This window comes from Bombus pyrosoma, linkage group LG6 (genome assembly GCF_014825855.1).
Source record: "Bombus pyrosoma isolate SC7728 linkage group LG6, ASM1482585v1, whole genome shotgun sequence".
Lineage (NCBI taxonomy): Eukaryota > Metazoa > Arthropoda > Insecta > Hymenoptera > Apidae > Bombus > Bombus pyrosoma.
Window position 1 is genome coordinate 6,357,437 of NC_057775.1, and position 20,158 is coordinate 6,377,594.

General features: G+C 39.5%; 1 protein-coding gene across 2 annotated transcripts in view; it reads right to left on the reverse strand.

Moving 5' to 3' along the window:
* The window catches only part of LOC122568283 (serine-rich adhesin for platelets-like), a 38,080-nt gene extending 27,930 nt beyond the window's left edge, over positions 1–10,150 (reverse strand). The window contains exon 1 of one of the 2 annotated variants that reach the window (XM_043727853.1): positions 9,600–10,150. In XM_043727853.1, coding sequence (XP_043583788.1) covers positions 9,600–9,620 — 21 coding nt within the window. In that variant the 5' untranslated portion in view covers positions 9,621–10,150. The remainder of the gene's footprint in view (positions 1–9,599) is intronic. The other variant, XM_043727854.1, reaches the window with a different exon arrangement.
* Between the last annotated feature and the right edge of the window lie 10,008 nt (positions 10,151–20,158).

Consider the following 20,158-nt stretch of genomic DNA (forward strand, 5'->3'; position numbering starts at 1 on the left):
TTAACGATGATCGGGAATATTATAGGTACATTTTTGTTTGAGCAACAAATACTTGTTATATACAATTTTAACAGCTGTAGGCTGTAGGTACATCCGATTGATCACTATCAGATCACTATCTTATCTTATGTATATTTGAATTTTATTTCATTTACGTTAATGGTATTACAAAGAACAAAGAAATATAACGAAATGACAAGAGTAGTCTATTAAGTTATCACTTTCCTTTTAGTAACTGCCGTGTCAAATAAGAATCTCTTTTCCCTTTCGTCATGATCATGAATCACCTCTACTATTTAAGTGATTTCAAATTGTAGATGACAGAAAACTTAAAGAAAAAGTCAAATGAAAGTTGTATCCTTTGTAAAATCTTATAAATTTGCAGAAGAAAATTTCTGGAAAGATCATTGATTCGAATTGGTGATGCAATAAACAATTGTTCAGAGTTTCATCAAAATATACAATTCGTAATAAAATTAATCCTACGGCTGAATTCAAATTGCTATGGAAAAGCAAACAAAACGTACAAGCGAATAAATAAAGCTAGGAGAATTTTCGCAGCTTTCCATGACGTCTGGAGTCAGCGAACACGGGTGAAACAGCGAGAAAATTGTGTCACGTTTTTCTCTGCGGACTTTCCGCGATTTCCAGGAGGACGCGACCTGTCATAGTTGTGCAGTTTTTCGAAGCCAAGCTGCAGATGCTTCTTCGTGGCATGTTGGATGGAAAAAAGAGACTCGAGGCGATGTCTACGAGTCCGTTTAAATATAGCCGCGAGGTCTTCGTCCATGTTCCCTCTGGAGTATCCACAGACATGTTCTCTCTTCAAGTGTACACGTACGAGAAGAGAGAAACAGTGAAACAAGGACGGACAGAAACAACGAGCAAACGGAAGGAAGGAGAAACGATATTTTCTAGAATACTACGGACTATGGTGCGCTGCCTTAAACAATACAGTGAACGGATTTGAAATGATACTTCCTGGTAGAAGCACGCTTTCTCGATTGGAGAAATCCATTAAATCAAACAACAAATGCTCCTCCCTTAAGTTATCTGAAGACTGAACTGATATTTTTCGAACATAAGGTGGCAGGTTTCATGTATCTTTCTTTTCCCTTTTCTTTTTTTTTCTTTTTTCGACGTAAAAATAACTTCATTGGAGTGGTGGTTTCGAGTATTTTTGATGAATGTGAAGCTTGCTACTCTTGTGTTTCCTCTTAGGTGTGGTACTTATAAAAAAATGCACCTTGAGACTCGAATTTGTAGATTCAACGCTCGAAACTAGTATATGCAGTTCGATGCAATTTAAAATGCTTTTTACTTCAAGATGCAAATTAAAAGTTACGTACCATCGATAAAAATTTGTTTGTCACGAAACATTATGTTATTTTCTGTATGTAACGTAAAACATGTGGCAAATGATTTTTCTCAAACTTGAGAAAATTTTATAATAATACGAAAAACACGATTGAATAAAATACGAATCGAAGGATGCGCAATAACCGTCATTTAACAATTCTGTATCCTGTTTCTTCCACTCGCATGAACATCGTGTACTTCCATCCTACTGTGAAAACCAGACACAATGAACATCGCTGCTAACTCGGCGAAGCGGACGAGCCAAAATATTTTCCACGCGACCATGCTAGCTAAGCATATTGTTCCGCGTAAATTCCATGGTAGGGTGAAATGTATGCGATCGGATCGGAGCTGCACCACGGCTATCGGAAACACCTGTATCCGATAGCAACATCGAGGCATCAAATGTGGATGCGACTCGACTCGTTAGTCGATTATGCATCGTCGACGTTCAACATGAGCACAAAGCACTGGCCAAATACTGGCTAGCCTCTCGGCGAACATAATTTATTGTCCCGGTATGGCGCAATGAAAAGCCCGGGCATTATCACTGTGCCGCTTTTATCACAAGCATCTAGTATTAACGTGCAATTTGTCAGAAGCTGTGTAACACGGTGAACGTGCTAACGTTTAGAATATTAAGGAATGGCGCGCCAATTGGGATAATGGTACCTCGATTTGTTTATTGAGATTTATTGATCGAGGAGCCGCGTACGACGTTTTATTCGAGAAACGGAGAAGAAAATTTGACGTTTATCGATGGGTAATATAGTTATTGTTTTTATTTATTCCTTTATGATGTACTATATCGGAAAAATTTTTGAACGTTTATCATACAGCATTTTCACGGACATATTTTATTCGTTGCTCGAAACATTTTGAAATTTCATTAGCATCGGCTAATAAATCACGGCTATCACGATTGACAAATTGTTATTAAGGCCTAAACTATGTACGTACGAGGAAACTGTTGCAACAACAGCCAAAATACGTATATAAATTAAGCAACCCGATATTAGCTCGTAACGTAAAGACAGGATTAACGAAGAGTACCACAATTGCATTTAAAATACATCAGCTCGTATCCTAGATAACCCTCTAGACATTTCAGCCAAAACCATGGGGTGCGAATGAATCTGACGAACATCGAGGCGATCAGGAAAGCGTGTATTTTTCCATTTAACGCCGACTGCAATTGGATGCACAGCGGTTGCTCGCGAGCCACGGATGCATATGCATTTCCAGTTGACGTTCCTCCGGAGGGGCTGTGCACGGAGCGTCGAGAGGGTAAGAGGAGAACGCTCAATTAAATCGTCCCGCGGCAACGTTTCGCCGTGGCAACAACTCGTCTTGAAATATTCAGAAGAGCCTTTAAATCTTTTTCTCTATCTTCAGACCGAGCCACTTCTCCCCTTGCCTTCGTCTCCCTTTCGTTTCCCCTGTTCATATTCTTGCGTCTCGAAGCGTCTCTTATCCACCGTGACGTTGGATTTTCCTTCTGACGTTTAATCGCGTTCAAGCTGTTTCGAGCGCGTGTCTATCTTTTGAAAGAAGAGAGAAAGTTATTAACGAGCGATATTACCCTATGATTTTCCACCTAGCGACGACACCGATTTTCCAACCTTCGGTTCTCGCTTTCCCTTTAATTTAATCGCCGGTTTCATCCGTCCACGACGATCTTCGAATAAGCTTGGAAATAAACGGTGCGTTCCAGTTGCACTATTTTTAAGCGACGCCGTGGGCTTCGACGCGATATTACGAGGGTTTTGCGTTTTAACGCGACACGATTTGTTGCTTCATCCTTGTAATGCCCGGCCTTTCTCACCGTCACCGTTTCCCCCGCAGATTCGCGAGATTTATCGTCGCCTCGGGGACAGCGATGAAGATCGCCCTCCTCGAACACACCCTTCTTTCTTTTACCGCTGTTTCTTACCTTCTGCTCTTTCCACGAACAACAAGCTTCTAATATTTTCAATATGTTGTCTAATCTCGTTTGGAAACTCGTCTTTCAACGTACATAGTTCGATAACGTTGAATGTCATAAATATGAAGATAATAATGTGAATAATTATCGTTATTTACAAATAACTATATCGAGTAGCGTCTCCTATTCTAGTCAGTTACGCGTAAACTTATCTTCTTATTATCTGTCTAGATTTTGTTATTCATTTAATAAATTGAAAAATCAGTGACTGTAATTGTATATGGAGCAGAGAATTTAAAATGTTTTACATATTCAACATTTCGGAACAACTTCGTATTAAATTTCATTTATCTCGAAATCAGGTAATAAATTATTAAATCAAATTCATTCGAACCAATTGCAGCTAATAATTGGTACGAAAAATACTAAAATGTTCTGAAAATAATTCAATAATAATAATAATAAAATTGAGAACGCGCGATAACAAAGTTGTATCGATATGATTTACAAAATATGATGCACGAGATACGCACATAACGAGATATCGTTAAAGACGTATCATATTGTACGGTGAAACGTAATACCACAAAAATTAAACAATTATAAATGAGAAATTATACATTCGATATTTGCGACTATTACTTAGAAACTTTCAATCTCTTTTCTCTGTAAGGTAGCGATTAATTCCACCTGAAAATTACAAATCGCAACGAATACACGAGATAATTCAATATCACCGTAAATACATAAATATTATTAATTACGTATGTGAAAGATCGCAATTAATTCCGAGTCGAGTGTTTACGATGTTGACGAATCGCAAGAAATGAAATGTCTCCATTTGCCCGAAGTTCACGCCGCGTGTAAATGTCGCGGGGGAATCTTAAAGACCAACTTGTTCGATTTCGCGTCTAGGAAGTGGAACGCAAACACGTTGTACCCCGGCTAAATTTATCATGCGTCCCATCGTCGACGTACCTCGCATCGTTTACTTACGCCGTTTCAGAGATGCCCGTCGATCGACGAAATTGTCGTTATTACGTAAAATAATTCCACTGAAGTCAACCACTGGCAGAGGTTGCAAATGCTCGTGATATCGATCCTCGTTCTTGAAATGGTTATATAATCGAAATAATGTCGTAACTCTTGTGAATAAAAATGGTTTTGCCTGATATCGATTATATTTCTACAGCCAGTTATTATATCGGTTTCGAAGTGGTTTTACATCGATCCTATAATATTTTTGTATCGGTTCGAAGTGGTTTTTAAATCAATTCTGCAGAGAAATTCGTTCGTCTTTTCAAAGTCGTAGCTCTTTTATTAGCGCAGGTAGAAAAAATGTCATACGAAAACATTGTCGGTGTAAAAAATCGCGTATTAACACAAGCATATACGTGTAGGCTTTACAAATGCGGCGATGTATTTAGCTGTTAGATTATTAGTTCAAATTTATTAACAAAAATAATTTAGTTGAAAAGTTTATAATTTATTTTATCGAGAGAAAGAGACGAAAAGGGGAAAGCTATATACCGATCCAATAAATTTCGATATCGCGAGTTCATCTACGATCCAGCGGCAAAGCCAGTACATCGCGCACATTAAGATTCACCCGTCCGCAGAAATCCTCTTCGACCGACTCTCACTCTGGAAAGTTCGAAAAGGAGAAGATATCGTACACCCTTGGCTCATCCCCTGATGCAGCCGTGTTTAAAGAACTCCAATAGACGAGAGCAAAACTGTTCGTTCCCTCGAGAGCTTTCTTAAAGCTGTCGGCCGAAACGACCAGGGATATTCTTTATCGGGCTTCGCAACGAAAATCTCGCAGGAACGGTCGATAGGTTGGTACCTATCGGCTCTTTTTGAAACTTTACACTCAATATACAGGATATTTTCACGGGTAGAGTAAATCGCACGGCATAAGCAGCTGACCGGATTATTTTTTTGGAATTTCTGCTTCCGTACGGGATATTTTTATTCGTTATGATAGATACGTATAATGGATAAATTACTATCAGATATAAATGTTATGTTCAAAAAATGTATACAAAGTACGAAATATACGTTATAATACATTTGTTTCTTTTAGGGAATTGCGATTGTTTAGTCAATAATCTTTTTCTAGATTTTCCTTCTTCGACATTTACCCTTTCGCGTTTCAACGTTCTTTTAACTTTTATAAACTATTAATTAAACAAATGACGAATAAATTAAAAAAAGTGATTCAAATTGTTGAGAATTGTGGATCCTAATCGCAGAAATAAAAGCAAAGGAACACTGAAATCACACTTAGAATTCATATTAAAATAGTTTTACATTTATTTAATAAACGATTTGCAGGATCTTCGTCGATATACATTTGCACGCGTCTCAGCACTCTCTTTGTCCAACGGAACAGTTGCATTCATCCGTTTTTCGAGACGCTGTGCACACACATACTCGCGTACGTGTGTCACTATTACACGGCTAATCTAGTCTAGCACACAAAATTATACATATCTCAATACAAATACATCAATTACACATACTAAACGGATTAGACGAAATTGTAAATTAAGAAGATATATTTATTCGTTTTCTTTCTACTCGATCAAATAAAAAAAAAAAGAAAATTAATTCATTAACACCCACGGGGAAGCTACAAACACGCTAATTGCTTGAATGAAACACTGCGTATACGTGTCGCGTATGGTGTGCGTATTCATATAGGTATAGGCAGATGAAAGGTTCGCATGAGTAGACCGCCGGCGGGCATACGTCGTCTGGGAAAGGCCCGGCTAATTTTGCTGGCCACGGCACAGGCGACCTGATGCCGACGTATGAACGCGTTTCCGTGAGGTGCACACCCGGAATTCGTGCCCTGTGGCTGCCGAGCCCGAGCTTCTTCGGTAAATGTTTACCTCCGCGCCGCTGCCAGCCGATCTATGTATTATTATCGGACCCTTGCAAGTTGGCTTACGACGTCCAACACCGTCTGACCATCGGCCGTACTCTATCTACTACACGGTTTACACACTATATCTACGTACTAAGATCCGCGTTCGGACGTTTACGATGGGACTGCTGATTTTTAAGGCGATCTTCGCTTCGAGTTTTATTTCGAGATAATTGGCAAATTAATGGAAACGTGTGTTTGGAAAAGAGGAGATTGGCTTACCTGTTTTATGGTATAGTAAATGGAATATTTCATCGTTTTAGTTAAGCATCTTTCCGAAAGTATATAAACACAGAGACTGCTGTGAGTTACTGAAATATACTACCGACGTAGTACAGTGTCCTATATTGTACTTCGAATATAACTAGAAAAAGGAAACATAACTTGGAACAAAGTTATTTCTTTTCGCTAGAACATCGACTATGCAAATGAGAAAAGAAATAGCCTGCCGATCAATTTTTACAGCTTCCTGGAAATAGTAATCATACGAGAAATCATAAAACAAACCCACCAACTTCTCGTTAAAAACTCGAGAGCAAATAATCAAAAATTCAAAACTCGATATAAGATCCGAACTATATGTACACACGTGTGTGTATCTGTATGCTGTTGATATTCTCAAGAAAATCATTCAGCGTTATCTGTAAATTTATTGAGAAATATGTCCAAATATTTTTGTCATGCAATAATGAAACGCGATTTTAATGATCTTATGAGGGAGGTCAGTGTGCTCGATCCCTGAAGCACGAATATGTGTAACACGTGCAAGCGATCACTGTCGAAAGAAATCGGGAAAACGGCGGAGGGGCAAAGTCTCGTCAGCGGCGTGACTGGCGAACGGCGGTCTTAAATTCTAGGTATTTTGTAAACAGCGACGCGGCCTGCGCGAAACAGAGGATCGCGTGCGACCACGGCCTTCGGACGATAACGTTAATGGACTTCATTTACATCGCATAATTATAGCGGGCGGACGAGTCGCGTATAGATTACGCGTGAGGTGCAACGACCACAAGGAATCAAATACATCCAAAATAATTGTTCGTCGCTTACTTTGCTTAAAATTTCGGAATTTCTACTTACGATTAGTCAATTAAATTTGTTATACATTATTTGATCAACCGAGGGTCACGATTGTGTAGGTTCCCTGTCATTTGTCATGAAACCTAGCGTCTTAGGTTTATCATTATAAGAAATTTAATATAACATTCAGGTTATGAAAACGTATGACGTAACTAATCGAGAAACTGAAATGACGATGATCTACGAATCGAAATACGTGATTAAATGCAGATTCTCAAAGTCTTCTCGCTTTATTATACGAGGCACATAGAATATACGAGTAATACGATATGTTCGTTGTTTTATATTCGGTTTATTATGGATTAGTTACTGTTAGTTTGGATCAGTTTTGGATTAGGTTTATTGCTACTTCGTTTATTACTTTATGTTAAGATTTAACGTCTTCGAGTTCTATGATATAGTTTGACGATGTAATAAAGTTGTATGATACATTGAAACATTGGATGGGAGCAGAATAGGGGGTATTTGTACATAGTAGATCATCTTGATCGAGATCAATTATTGTTGATCATTGTATGACATGGTTGAACTATCGTCTGAAAATATCAAGGAATATATCAAGTACAGGTCGTCGGAACAATTGTAATATATTGTAATAAATGTTGGACAAATACTGCGTTATTAATTCTAGGCAAAAGTATAATTTTATATAAATTATACCGAAGATAAAGAGGGAAATAAGCATGAATTCGTCTATTTTTGTTAGATAATGAAACTTGTGAAACATCGGCAGGAAAAAAGTCATTCTGATCGTGAGAATGATAGAACGTTATAATTAAATTGATTTTCATTCAGTGTTTATTCGAAAGGAAGCAATAAATGCCTGTATTTACGATTTATTTTTCAAACAGTGTTTTTAACTGTAAATTAATTTTTTACGTATTTGTATTATATAAACCAAAAGAATACATTTAATTAAAAGCATGAAGTTTTATAATAAATTCAGTTCTCTTTTTCTAGCTCTACTTTTTCCTCCAGCTGCATTTTTTTTATAGAAAATAATGAAATATTTCCTTGGTTATGATAAAACTCATTTCATTCTCCCTTTTCAACGCAGTAAATTGCCAAGCTAATCAACCAGTTCGACAACAAACCAGACAAACGACACTGTCTACAAACGAATCACGAATAGCTCGCCTCAGACACGAGCACAGTCATCAACGGGTTAATAATATCTGCACCATGCACAATAAATACTAAACATCATCTCGTCTCTTTATGCAGGTCACCATAAGACACGGTCACGCCGATCTTCAATAGTTAAATTCTCAATAAAATCGAGCGATAATATTAAGCTTTCGAATAGTTTAAAATTATTATATCTGACGAATCGGCTAGATTCTCAATTACTTTTTCAAGATAACACGAATCATCGTCAGCAAACGCTGTTTCTTGTTCTAGATACGAGATAACGCGCAACTAGTGTCGCTTTGCGTCGTTGCACGCGAATGCAATTGCGACGATGTATCGCGTTGATTAAAAAATATATAAACATAAAAATATTTGGTTTCAAGTTAAATTTGTCAAGTTACATTTTAGCGAACAATTATATATTAATTCGTGTTATACACAACGCTAAGTGCCTGAAGGAACTGCAGTTGCATTTCAACAAAACGTTCATTCTTCGAGAATGGCTTGATTCGTTGGAAAGCGATATATACAGAGAATTTATAAAAAAAAAAATAGTACCGATCTTTCACATCTTTTCACATTTTCTTTCAGCATCGATGTATCATTAAAAATGTCACGTCTCATACCGCTTTGAAACCGTGGAATGCGTATAAACCATATAAACGAGACGTTAAAAATTTCACTAGAAAAAGAAGCAAAGAAAAAGAGAAACAGAAACAGCCTTTTGCTCAGAAGAACGCGACAACGAAATGGAGGAAACTCGTCGTTTTCTACTTGCCCGGTTCCCAAAACGCTCGACAACATTAGGGAGAACGCGTTTCAGCGTGGTACAGCCGAGCGGCGTTACTCTGCTTCTTTTTCAGCGTCGCGTTTGCGAAAATTCATCTCGTGCGATGACACCGCGGAACACCAATTATAACTTCGCGTCGTTTTGCGACCGGCGTCGATTTAATGAAGACACCGCGTCGCGTAAACAACGTTTCACCCGGCCGAAACGAACTTCCCAATTAACCGCCGGTAAAATTACGTTCTCCGAACCTGCCGCGCCCAAAAACGTTGATCAAACCCACGGTTTTCGACCTGTACAAGTACACACGTGCATCGAAATTATCACATAAACGAACTACGATATCCGGTAAACGGCTTCGCTGAAACCCTAGTCTCAACACTTACGTAGCTCCTGTAGGACGCCATGATTCGAGCAGCCTCCCCTCCTCGATCGAGCGAAAGCGCAAGGTTTCCAAGGGTGAGATCTCCTGATCGCTCGAGGCGGATTCACCGATCACCATCGACCACCGACACCATCGACGACACCAAAACAACCAGCACCACCACCACCACCACCAACACCAAGCACCAGCACCACCACCCGCAGCGTGCACCACGTTCGCTTCACCGTGACACGCGGTTCGAGCCGAAAAGACAAGAGAAGAAGGAAGCTGCGGAGCTAAGAAGAGGAAGAAACCGGTGAATCGAACGATCGAGATGGAGAAAGATGCAAGAATACAGACAGATAAAGCGAGAGAGAAAGAGACGGAGGCACAAGAGACAGATAGAGAAAGATACAGGAAACTAGAGAGGGATTAAACGAAAGAGGGATAAGAAGAGACGAGTGAGGCCAAACGTGGAGAACCGATCGAACGACGAACGGTTCGACGAAGCGTCGTCCCCGACGGCACGTTCTCATAAGAGAAGAGGAGGAGAACGGAGGCGCTTCGTTTCGGACGAAGCTCGGACCCTGAAGAAGAGCCGGCGACCCGCGAGGCACGCCGTATTCCCTCTCTTTCTCCGACTTCTCTTCCCGAGCCTTCGTTACACGCTCCTCTTTCGACCATGCTTTTCCATCTTCCTCTGATTAACGCGTACTGACGTCCCGCGCCTCGCCCTACCCTCCGTATATACGTATCGGCTTCTCTCGTTCATTCGCTTCGTTCAGTCGAGCCCTATTTTAAGAATAGCTTCACGTCCTCTCGCTGTTCGGCCGCGTCGGCTCCTTGATGCTTCCGTACCCGCCCAAAGAGACGGTCGCAGCTTCGATCTTGCAAGGAAACTCGAATGTTTAGAAATTTTAGGAAAGTGGTGTTTACCGGCCTCGATGATAACTCGATGGTGAACGACAGATTCTACGGTGTTTTGTTTATGTTAGATTCTTTATATTGCTTATGCTACGTGCACGTTGTTGAACAGCGACGATACGTTGTTTCCCGATGAACGTATGCAGGTTTTCTCTCCGAACAGTAATTGATATAATATCTATGCTCACAGTGTAAATATGTCTGTTTTCATTTTCCACAGTCTTCTTGGAGACGATTAATTAATGTTTAAGTTAATGATTAAGATTACATAATTTAACTTTAGATTTTTAGCTTTAATTTATTAAGACGTATAAATTTTATTTATCATTTCCTGATACATACAACTGCAATCGAGTTAAGGACTGGTAACTTTTACGAATCTCTCCAAATCTACTTTGGCAGTATATATGCGACATTTTAATAATATGTTGTATTTGTAATTTGTTTAATAACGTATAACGTATAATGTACGACAAAATAATCCCTCCACAGAGATTTAAATTATTTTACTAATAAGAAAACAAGTGTACGATATGTAGTAAATACGAAATAAAAACCACCCTCGAACTTATGAAAGAAACATTCCACGAGACATCTTCTCGAGCGAGTATAATTGATCTTGTACGTGGAATAGTTGCACCAACGCAATTTTAAAATGAACGAACAAGGCTGGACCGCGGTAAATCAGTAGCATGGGAACGATCTTTGTCGGTGATATGCTATCTGACGTCGAATCGGACGAAAGAGGCTATTATCGAGTTAACTCAAACGATCGACCGACTGCCAAGTCAAATATGGAGTTTACCTTCTAGTTTTCAATACAATTCCTCCTTTTCCTTCCACTCGAACGTTCCTGTACCTCTAAAAGTATCGAGGAAATCATGCTCTGAGAGAATGTTTCGAGAAAGGATGATAGTAGGTAAGGGGTTTATTCCGCCGAAGAATATCTTACGACGATAGACGACGAAGGTATTCTTTGACGAAAGGAGGAGAATTATTCCGCGAAAGAATATTTTTAAGGGAGTTGTTCCTTGTAAGCACTTTGTATAGATCGAGTTGTTCCTCGAGAGGATTTCGAAGAGAAGGGAATTATTCTTCCGAAGTATCGGAGATACTCAAAAGCGATTACACTTTTAATAAGAATTCGAGGTGAAGGAACCGGTTGCACCGCTGGACGTATATCGAAGAACAAGCTGCGTATTAGGTTTTAACAATGGTACAATATTGTACCATTTGATAATAACACGTAAATGGATTGAAATGTAACGTTATATCTTGGTAGTAGGAGTTTATATATTTAAGAAAATCGTTCTTATTTCTTCTATCAATTTAAATTTTCCATAATTGCATAAAAATCTACATTTAAGTATACTGTATCCAAGTATTCTAAAACTGAAAAATAGGAAGAAATTGAATTTCATCTACCTAATTTCATTCTTTACCCAAAGACGATCAACCAGCAACACAAAGACTTCTGCAGCCTCTGCCAATCATCGTTCGCCAAAGCGTGAACCGCGAAGTTTCCTCGTCGGCGGCGTTCCCCTGCGATAACGAAAGCGGCGCCAACCACGTACAAGCGCGGCTACAGTAGCGTGCCCGTGCAAGCGTATAATATTCCACGAGGAGTTGAGATGGAGAGGGGTCGGACGCGGCGGTTCCGGAATTCTCCGAAGGATTCCGCGGAGGAATCCGGCGGACGGTGGAGACAAACTGCTGGCAAAACGGGCGTCTTTGTCCAGGAAACGAGGACAGCGCCGGCACGGTTAGCGTTTCTCTGGCGACTAGATTCTACAGACCTTGTCTCTTTGTACAACAGATCCGCGGAACTGCTCCTCGAAATGGAAACTTCTGCCCAGAGGAATCGGTTGAAGTATCCTTGAAACCATGAAGCCACGGATTGGCTAGATAAAGCGGACGAACAGGAAAAAGACGAAATAAAGACAGTGAAATGGCAGTTCGTGCGGCAACCGGCAGGAAGTCGAGCGAATCAAAGCGCCGACGATTGTTTTACTCGGAGACGAAGGACGTTTCCTTCTCCTCGAGTACGAACCAGTCAGACTGCAGCTTTCGCTGGATTTCGAAAGCTAATTACAGTTCGAGTTCGAGGGTTACTCGAAACCGAACCGGTGACCCGAGGTGGAAATCCAACCACGCCACTCGACGGAAAGGGAAGGATCTCGTGCGTCGAGATCATTATTAGCCGGTGCATAATGCGAGTTGATTAAAGTCTGAAGGAGCAACGATTATTAAAGTGGCGTTGATAACGAGGGACGTCCCGTATCCTGAGGAAATCTCGTTGTCAGATTGTTGAATTATTCCCGGGGATTTTAATTGCTCCGCTATATCAGCTGGTAGTAAGATGGTCGGATTTGCCTAATTGATACCTTCTTCCTTCCATAACGAATTAATCTCGTAACGTTAATGTTATTGTTGTTGTTTTTATTATTATTACTATATTGTTTCCAGCTTCGATGCGGAAGCAGATATGAAAAACGAAGTAGGTATTGGGACTGAATTAAGCGGATCGTTGATTTGAAATGAAAGTACTCGAGCGTATTATTATTTATTGAAATTGTATATCTGAAAATTAATTGGTCACAAGAGAAAACATCAAACGGAAAACTAGAATGTTATAATACAATACAAAAAGGTGAAACAACTTCCCAGTTGCTAAAACTTCTTTTGTAAATAACAATGAATCAGCCATGAACGACGATAACCCTGTAATATTCAGTTGTTTACGATGTCCACTTTATGTACGTACGTATGAGCTTTTTCATTTAAATCAGTAGATCTACTATAGATAGAGCAAGGAGTAAGTCTTTCTCCGGGCACTCGCGTCGCGAATCTGATGTCGTGCTGCCAACTTTCGACACACGCTAGAACACGCTAGAAGATAAGCGCCAGACTCGCTCGTATGCAGTAATCAACATATCCAGTAGTTGAAAAGCAGGGACCGACTACAAAGTTATCGGTCGAGGTTTTACCGAAGCTTCCAGGAGCTTAAATTCACGGCTCTTGGTAACGGTGGCGCCACGACAAAGCTTTTAAAAGCGTTTTCAGAAAACATTCTCAAAAGTATTTACCCGTGTTGCGCTCCACGCTTTCTATTTACGTATCTCTTATACCGTGGCTATTAATATTTCAACTCAAAAATAATCAATGTAGACGCACACACGCACGCGTTTCTATCCCTTTTCGCTTCTAATATCGAGCTATCCTTATCCCAATCCCTGCACGGCCATCCTAATCCCAACTGATGCGTCGAATCTATATCGATCCGTGTCAGACTCGTGGTAACAACTTTGACAAATCGTGTCAAATCTTCGGGTGGCAGTGAAAACGAACCGTGGCCGTCTGACCGGTGTCGCAGATTAATCTTAATCAGGTCGCCGAAATCGCGGAAGGCGGCGACGGAACACCGCTTCTTGCATGGGTTCACTCTTCGCAGATCCACCTAGAAATATTTTCGTTCTCGATATAGAAGCACCGGCGTATAAATACGCAGCGAACGGGCAATAAAAATATCGACGAGCAGCCACTCGAGAAGAGACGAGCGAGGACTCGACACAACACCGCCATCACTTTCTATTTTCACGGAGGGGTACACTTAGGACGATGGCACTTTGTCATCGCAAATGCTATTGACTCTACTGACAGTCGAATGGAATCGAGTGAAAGAACTCTATCGGATTCTGTGAAAGGTGAGAAGGACGAACGAAATTGTTTGTCTGTACGATTATGAAAATCGTGTTCGTCGAACGTTGTCGAGCGAAATCAGAAGAGAAATGCATACGATTAATGAACTCGAAACTAGGGGCGAAGTTAGTCCAAAGTATCGTGAATTGAAAAGGGAAATTTATTGAATGGACATGAACAAGCAACAACGAAAATGATAGCAAATCGCTTGGGTATTGCGGAAATTGGCTGATCTAAAATAAATTGAAAGCATCGTTGATTAATCTGTTTCAAACGCTTTGTTCATTTGGCTACGTAGATACTACGAATATATTGAGTTGATTTGAGTTGAGTAATAGAGATTTTGTCATTAGGTGGCAATGACAAAATCCGCAATCAGTTAGTTGCCAATCCAATAATAGGCCTGAAATAAATATGGGAACGTACAAGGCGAAAAATAGACAATTCCGTGAGAAAACGAATCAAACACTAATTTGCATATTTTTATTCTAATGAATGACGAAACTTTAAATATTTAATATCGAACGGAAATCAAATTACGATATTATTCAACGATTCTAGTGATACAAAATAAGGACTAAATAAAAAATAACAAAAGTGACGAAACAAAACTTGATATAGTCGAGAAAAAATACACAAATGAAAACCGAGAAAGCATGGTGCAAAGTTTAACGCGAGGCCGAGGAGGGATTGATATTTCATACGTTCTAGCCCACTTTCCCATTGGATACAAGTGTATAACGTTCGGACAAGAATAGAGCGAGTTAGTCATCTTGAGTTTCTCCCGGTAATGTCGAAAAGCATCGACTAAAAATTTTCCTGACGATTTCGAACGATGAGTCAATATATTTCTTCCCTTGTCACGGGGCGGAAGTCGCGTCACGTGTTTATCGGCCGTTCATTCCATATTTTCTGATTCTGATTCTTTCTTTATTCGAACAGTCGAGGGATGCTGCTAAAAAAGATTCCTTTCGATATGCGTCACTTTCTACAAATGTTTCCCATAAAATATTCACGATCGGTATTACCTTGCATGTTACGAGTTAGATATATGTATTTTGCTTGGGTATTTTTATTCCTTTTTTATTTCCTTAAGAAAAACAAGAATTGGTTTTTAATAAAATTTCCTGAATGTCGTACAATTTTTGACTACAATAAGGATACAGTTTCTATTAAAATTACGAGCGTCGTTTTTGGCAGGAAGGAGAAACGTCAGGATGATTCATTGGAAATTTTTGGGCAATGTATTTCCTGAAGCGAATCAAAGTCAAGTGTAATTCAACTTTTCAATAAATATTTTTATTTTGCTTTTCAACTGAGAAATCGACAGGTCTGAGTGATCAAGATTAATGATACCATATGTGATATTCTACATACTTAATAATCATAATTATTTGTTGAGTAGAAGTTTAATGGAGCGTCACACCTTTGAAATAACATTCAGCTTTAAAATACGCTTCTTATTTCCTCCGGACGAATTTTCATGCATAGTATCAATTAACGGTAAAAAGAACTAAACATGAAAATACTGATGCTATTAGCATTAAGTTCACACGCTACATCACTTACACTTACCACCTATAGAAATTCTATAAACTAACTAAACTATGTACTTTAAAAAGTAAACACATTAGATCCACGTAAAGCAATGATATATAGAAGAACACGTATCGGTATCAATGTCATCCTCCAATTTCTTAAACGCATCAGCCGCCTGCGATAAAGATAAAATAAATCTTCATCGAATGATAAACCGAATCGTATTAGTTTCCTTCACATCCGAAGCTTCTGTCCCGAACAGAATTCAGATCGTTTAAAATAACCGATCAGAAAGTAGCACGGCAGTAAATTCGAGCAGACGATACCGGCCTGTGTATCGCCTTTCATATTTCCACTTTGCGATGAGGATACAATGTTTTCCCTTCTGGCACACTACACTCACGCGGGCAAAAATGTATTAGACCGATGCATACAAAACAGTTCTCTTCGTCTATACTGATAAAATTCATTTATTTTTGGGAAAAGAGCGTGTGATATTTTCAAGCAATTAGTTGTTCTTTATAACCTTATTTCAGGGAATGACATTTTATGCGCGATCAATTTAACGCGTACAACAGGGATTACAAATGTGTCTGCGTCCAAGATGCGATTCCTATTTACATCTTTCGAATCAGGCCAGATCACATTGTTTATGGATTTTGTAAGGTATTCTCGGAGATGGTATTGTGCGCAAAACGGAACAAGTTAATGATCGTTGTCGACCTGAATACCGTGTGTCGATACCCTGTGTAATTCACGTTAACGAAATGGGACAAGATCGATCCGCTTTTCACCTGAACAATTCGTTCTTCGGATAAATAAATTTTCATCTTCGACGCTATTGACCGAACGAGCATGATTTAATGTTACTCTGGCTCCTAATATATTTTTGCAGTTTTACAAACAGTACTTTTTTAAACGAGGAAGAGCTATTTGATTCGGATCCTCAAAAGTCGATGTTCTAAATCGTAGAAAGTACCAAGATCGTTACCGAGTAATCTCTAACGAGCGTTTTAGAGTCCACCTGTTGCCTTCTTCCTGACTCGATCGACGCCCGTAATTATAGAATAGTAATGGGTATAACCGGAGATACATCGAATACAACATTTCACTTCAGTTCCTGTCGAGCTATTGCTATGTTATCGAGTTCTGAAACTTAGTTCGATGAGAAACTCGACCAAGACTCTGACTGTTTTACGTCGAAGCCTGTAACCGGAAAGGTGTCGTTTCATTAACACGGAAGAGGGTAATTTTTATTTAGAAACTACGAATAACGGTACAAAACAATATCGATAGTATTAAAACCCTAAATTATTTTTTTTTTTGCTTTTGGTTTCACGCATCTTCCCTCTAAAAATGAGAAAAAGAGATAGGTACAAATAATATCTGTTTCGTAATTCAGTTGGCAACCATCACCAGCACAATATTCAACGTTATAAGTATACAAAATATACTTGTAACATTGTGAGTACCAAGCTCTTCAATAGCAACGTGTAAAAGGAGCACCAAGAGTTTCGATCATCGAGAACATCGATCACCGTATAATCGACTCAAGTGGTCAATGTTTCCCAAGCTATCCAGCGACTCTGTTTACAAACGTTAAACTCACAATTGAGAAGTCAAGAACTTTCAACCTGCGATACTTAAGGGAATTCAGTCGAGCGAGAGAGCGAAACCGTTGGTATATTTAGAAAATTGGGGCAGTGTGCTCATCCGACGACTCGAAGATCATTATAGACCTTTTTTACGCGAAACACAGAAACCACACGGTATTTTTCTATCGTTCTCTTTTTACGATCTCGAATTAATTCGTAAACATTCAGGAATAGGAACATCGAGCGATTTACCAACGTGACAAATTAATCACGATGACATTCGTTAACACCGTTACATAACCGAACCGCGTACCAGCGAACCCAAATTAATGCGAGTCCAGCTTTTCGAATGACGGCCAAGAAAAATTATAACGATTCCATTCGGCGTGACATACATCACGCTGTTGACAACATCTAAGATCGCTTCGATTCCCCGAACAATTTTCTGAAACACAATTCGAAGCGATTAAACCCTTAGGCGCGGAACAGTGAAATTGTGGAAGTTCGTCCACTTGATACACGAAGCTCCATAACTGGGTTATATTTCATTTCAAACTTTACCTCCTGCTGGGTAACGATCGTTTAACTGGACAGGATTAATTAGGTTTGTGACTGGTTCGAGTGGATCGCCGTTTAATGCATAAAATTGTCAAAATTATTTTCAATTGCTCTGAGCGTTCGTGGGAATATTTTGTTGAAAATGAAAGATTTGTTCGTTTATTCGCGAAACTTTAGGCAGAAGGTTAGGAGGCTGAGTTTTGTCGCTAGAAGTAAAAATACCCGGTTAGTAACAGTCTAACTATTGTTCCTCGACCATGCTACAAGCTTCATCCTGATCGTGTTGTAATTTTATTGGAAAATTTGTCTGATAACACTTGGCTTCGTTTTCACATGATTTCAAAATCGACAACGAAGAACAAAGACTTGTTGGTTACATCTTGTAGCGTACATGTTATGTTTGAAAACTACGTGTCCTAGTTTTCATCTCAACTTGGTTTACAGTCTTTGGAATATAGCAACAATTATATTTCGGTAACAGTTTCTCGCTACAACACAAGGACTGCTTTAGGCTTAAGCAGACAAATTTTTCACGCGAATCACGTGATCTGAAAGGGATAACTCGAAGAACTACGAATCCTTTGAATCCTTCAAATATCCTTCAAATCCCTGTCTCAGTTGTAGAAAATTACCGTTTTTTACTCTAGGATCTCCGTAAAACTAAGTTTTCTATTTCTCTTTCAAAAAATCCTTCCTACGGTGATATCTATTGTCTAAAATTCAATTCTCCGAAAGACCACATTACGTGACAGCTAATTTAGTAAATATGGCAAAAGTGTATTTGCGACGAGTTACTCCCCAAATTACTCTCAACTCGTTAATTCGCCCGCTTATGCAAAGATTAAAAGCCTACAAACTTCGAAAAGATCGTATCGCCCGTGTCGAAAATTTCTCTTCGATAAATACCGTTCTCTTTCCACGCCGTTCCACAACCTCCGTAAACAGAGTGGACGTAAAAAGGAACAGTCGGTAGGGATCGTGGCCGCATATCCGGCGAAACATGCCGCCACGAATTGCAAACACGGATACGAGGGAGTTTCGAAGCGATAGGTGGTGTGCAGGCCGATGAGATGGCTTTCGGAACTCTCTTTCGAATGGAAGAGTGGCCGGAGGGGCGAGAAGTCGGTGGCGGTGGGAAAGAGAGAGAGAGAAACAGAGAGACAGAGAGAGAAAGAGAGCCAGTTATTCTGGTCCAAGCTCTTCCGATGCGCTTTTCTCGATGGTGGCTGGAATTCTCCGCCAGGCGGAGCCACGTGGCCGTCGTCGGAGGATGCGGAGTGGGAGCAAGGTGATGAAGAGGACGCAGAAGAGAAGGGGCCAATCTCAAATTACTTGGTGAGCTCCCGGCTAGGCTGAACGAACATCTTTGCCCACCATTGCCCGGCGACCTTTTATAGACACTCGACGGGAGTGGGGGAGGAGCCGGGAGGTCGAGGAAATTTGGTGAAAACTGGAAGTTTCTCGCTTGACAAAGATTTCTTGAATTTTAACATATTTTCTAGCTACACGTCTGTTCGTGTTTTTCTCGATCGAGGAAAGACGATGGGCGGATGATGATTTATGGATGAAAGTGGGAAAAATCGAATTCGAGAATTTGGAAGGGAAAGGAGGTGGTTCGGTTGTCTCCTGTTGCTGTTTCGAGTGAAGGAAAATGGATTATAAGATATAAATACGGGAGGAATTCGCGGCGGTGGTGGGGAAAACGCTAGTAGAATGGGAAGCTCCTGTTTCAGACGGCTGGCTAGTAGAATAGGTAAATGATTAAGCGTAGAGATATCGATACAACGGAATCACGTCGATGTATGTTTATGTAAAATCAGTGACGAGTATCTAAACATTCTTTTGCCGTTACACACTATAGATCATAGTGTATGGTTTTATGTAATGTTAATTAAAAAGTGTTAAAATCAGAGAAAGATATTTATCTTCTTTCTTTTCCTTAAATTAATGATTTAATTGTTATTTGCCTAAAGTAGTGTCTCTAGTTTCTAAACTTACTTCGATTATTTTACTTCTTTCACCTTGGAATTCGCTTTTATCAATTTTTGTTTACAAAAGATTCAAATGTGGCAACAACTTCTTGATTTGTTCTATCTACAGTAGTCAGATAGAATATTTATTGAATTATTATAACTAGATTGCACGTGTTCGTGTGTTTGTAGATAATATAAAGATGATACATATAAAGTAGAATTTCTTATTTCAGTTACATTTCTTTCTTTATTTTCCTAAAAGTATGTATTTATATAAGCATCCACAGCCTAAT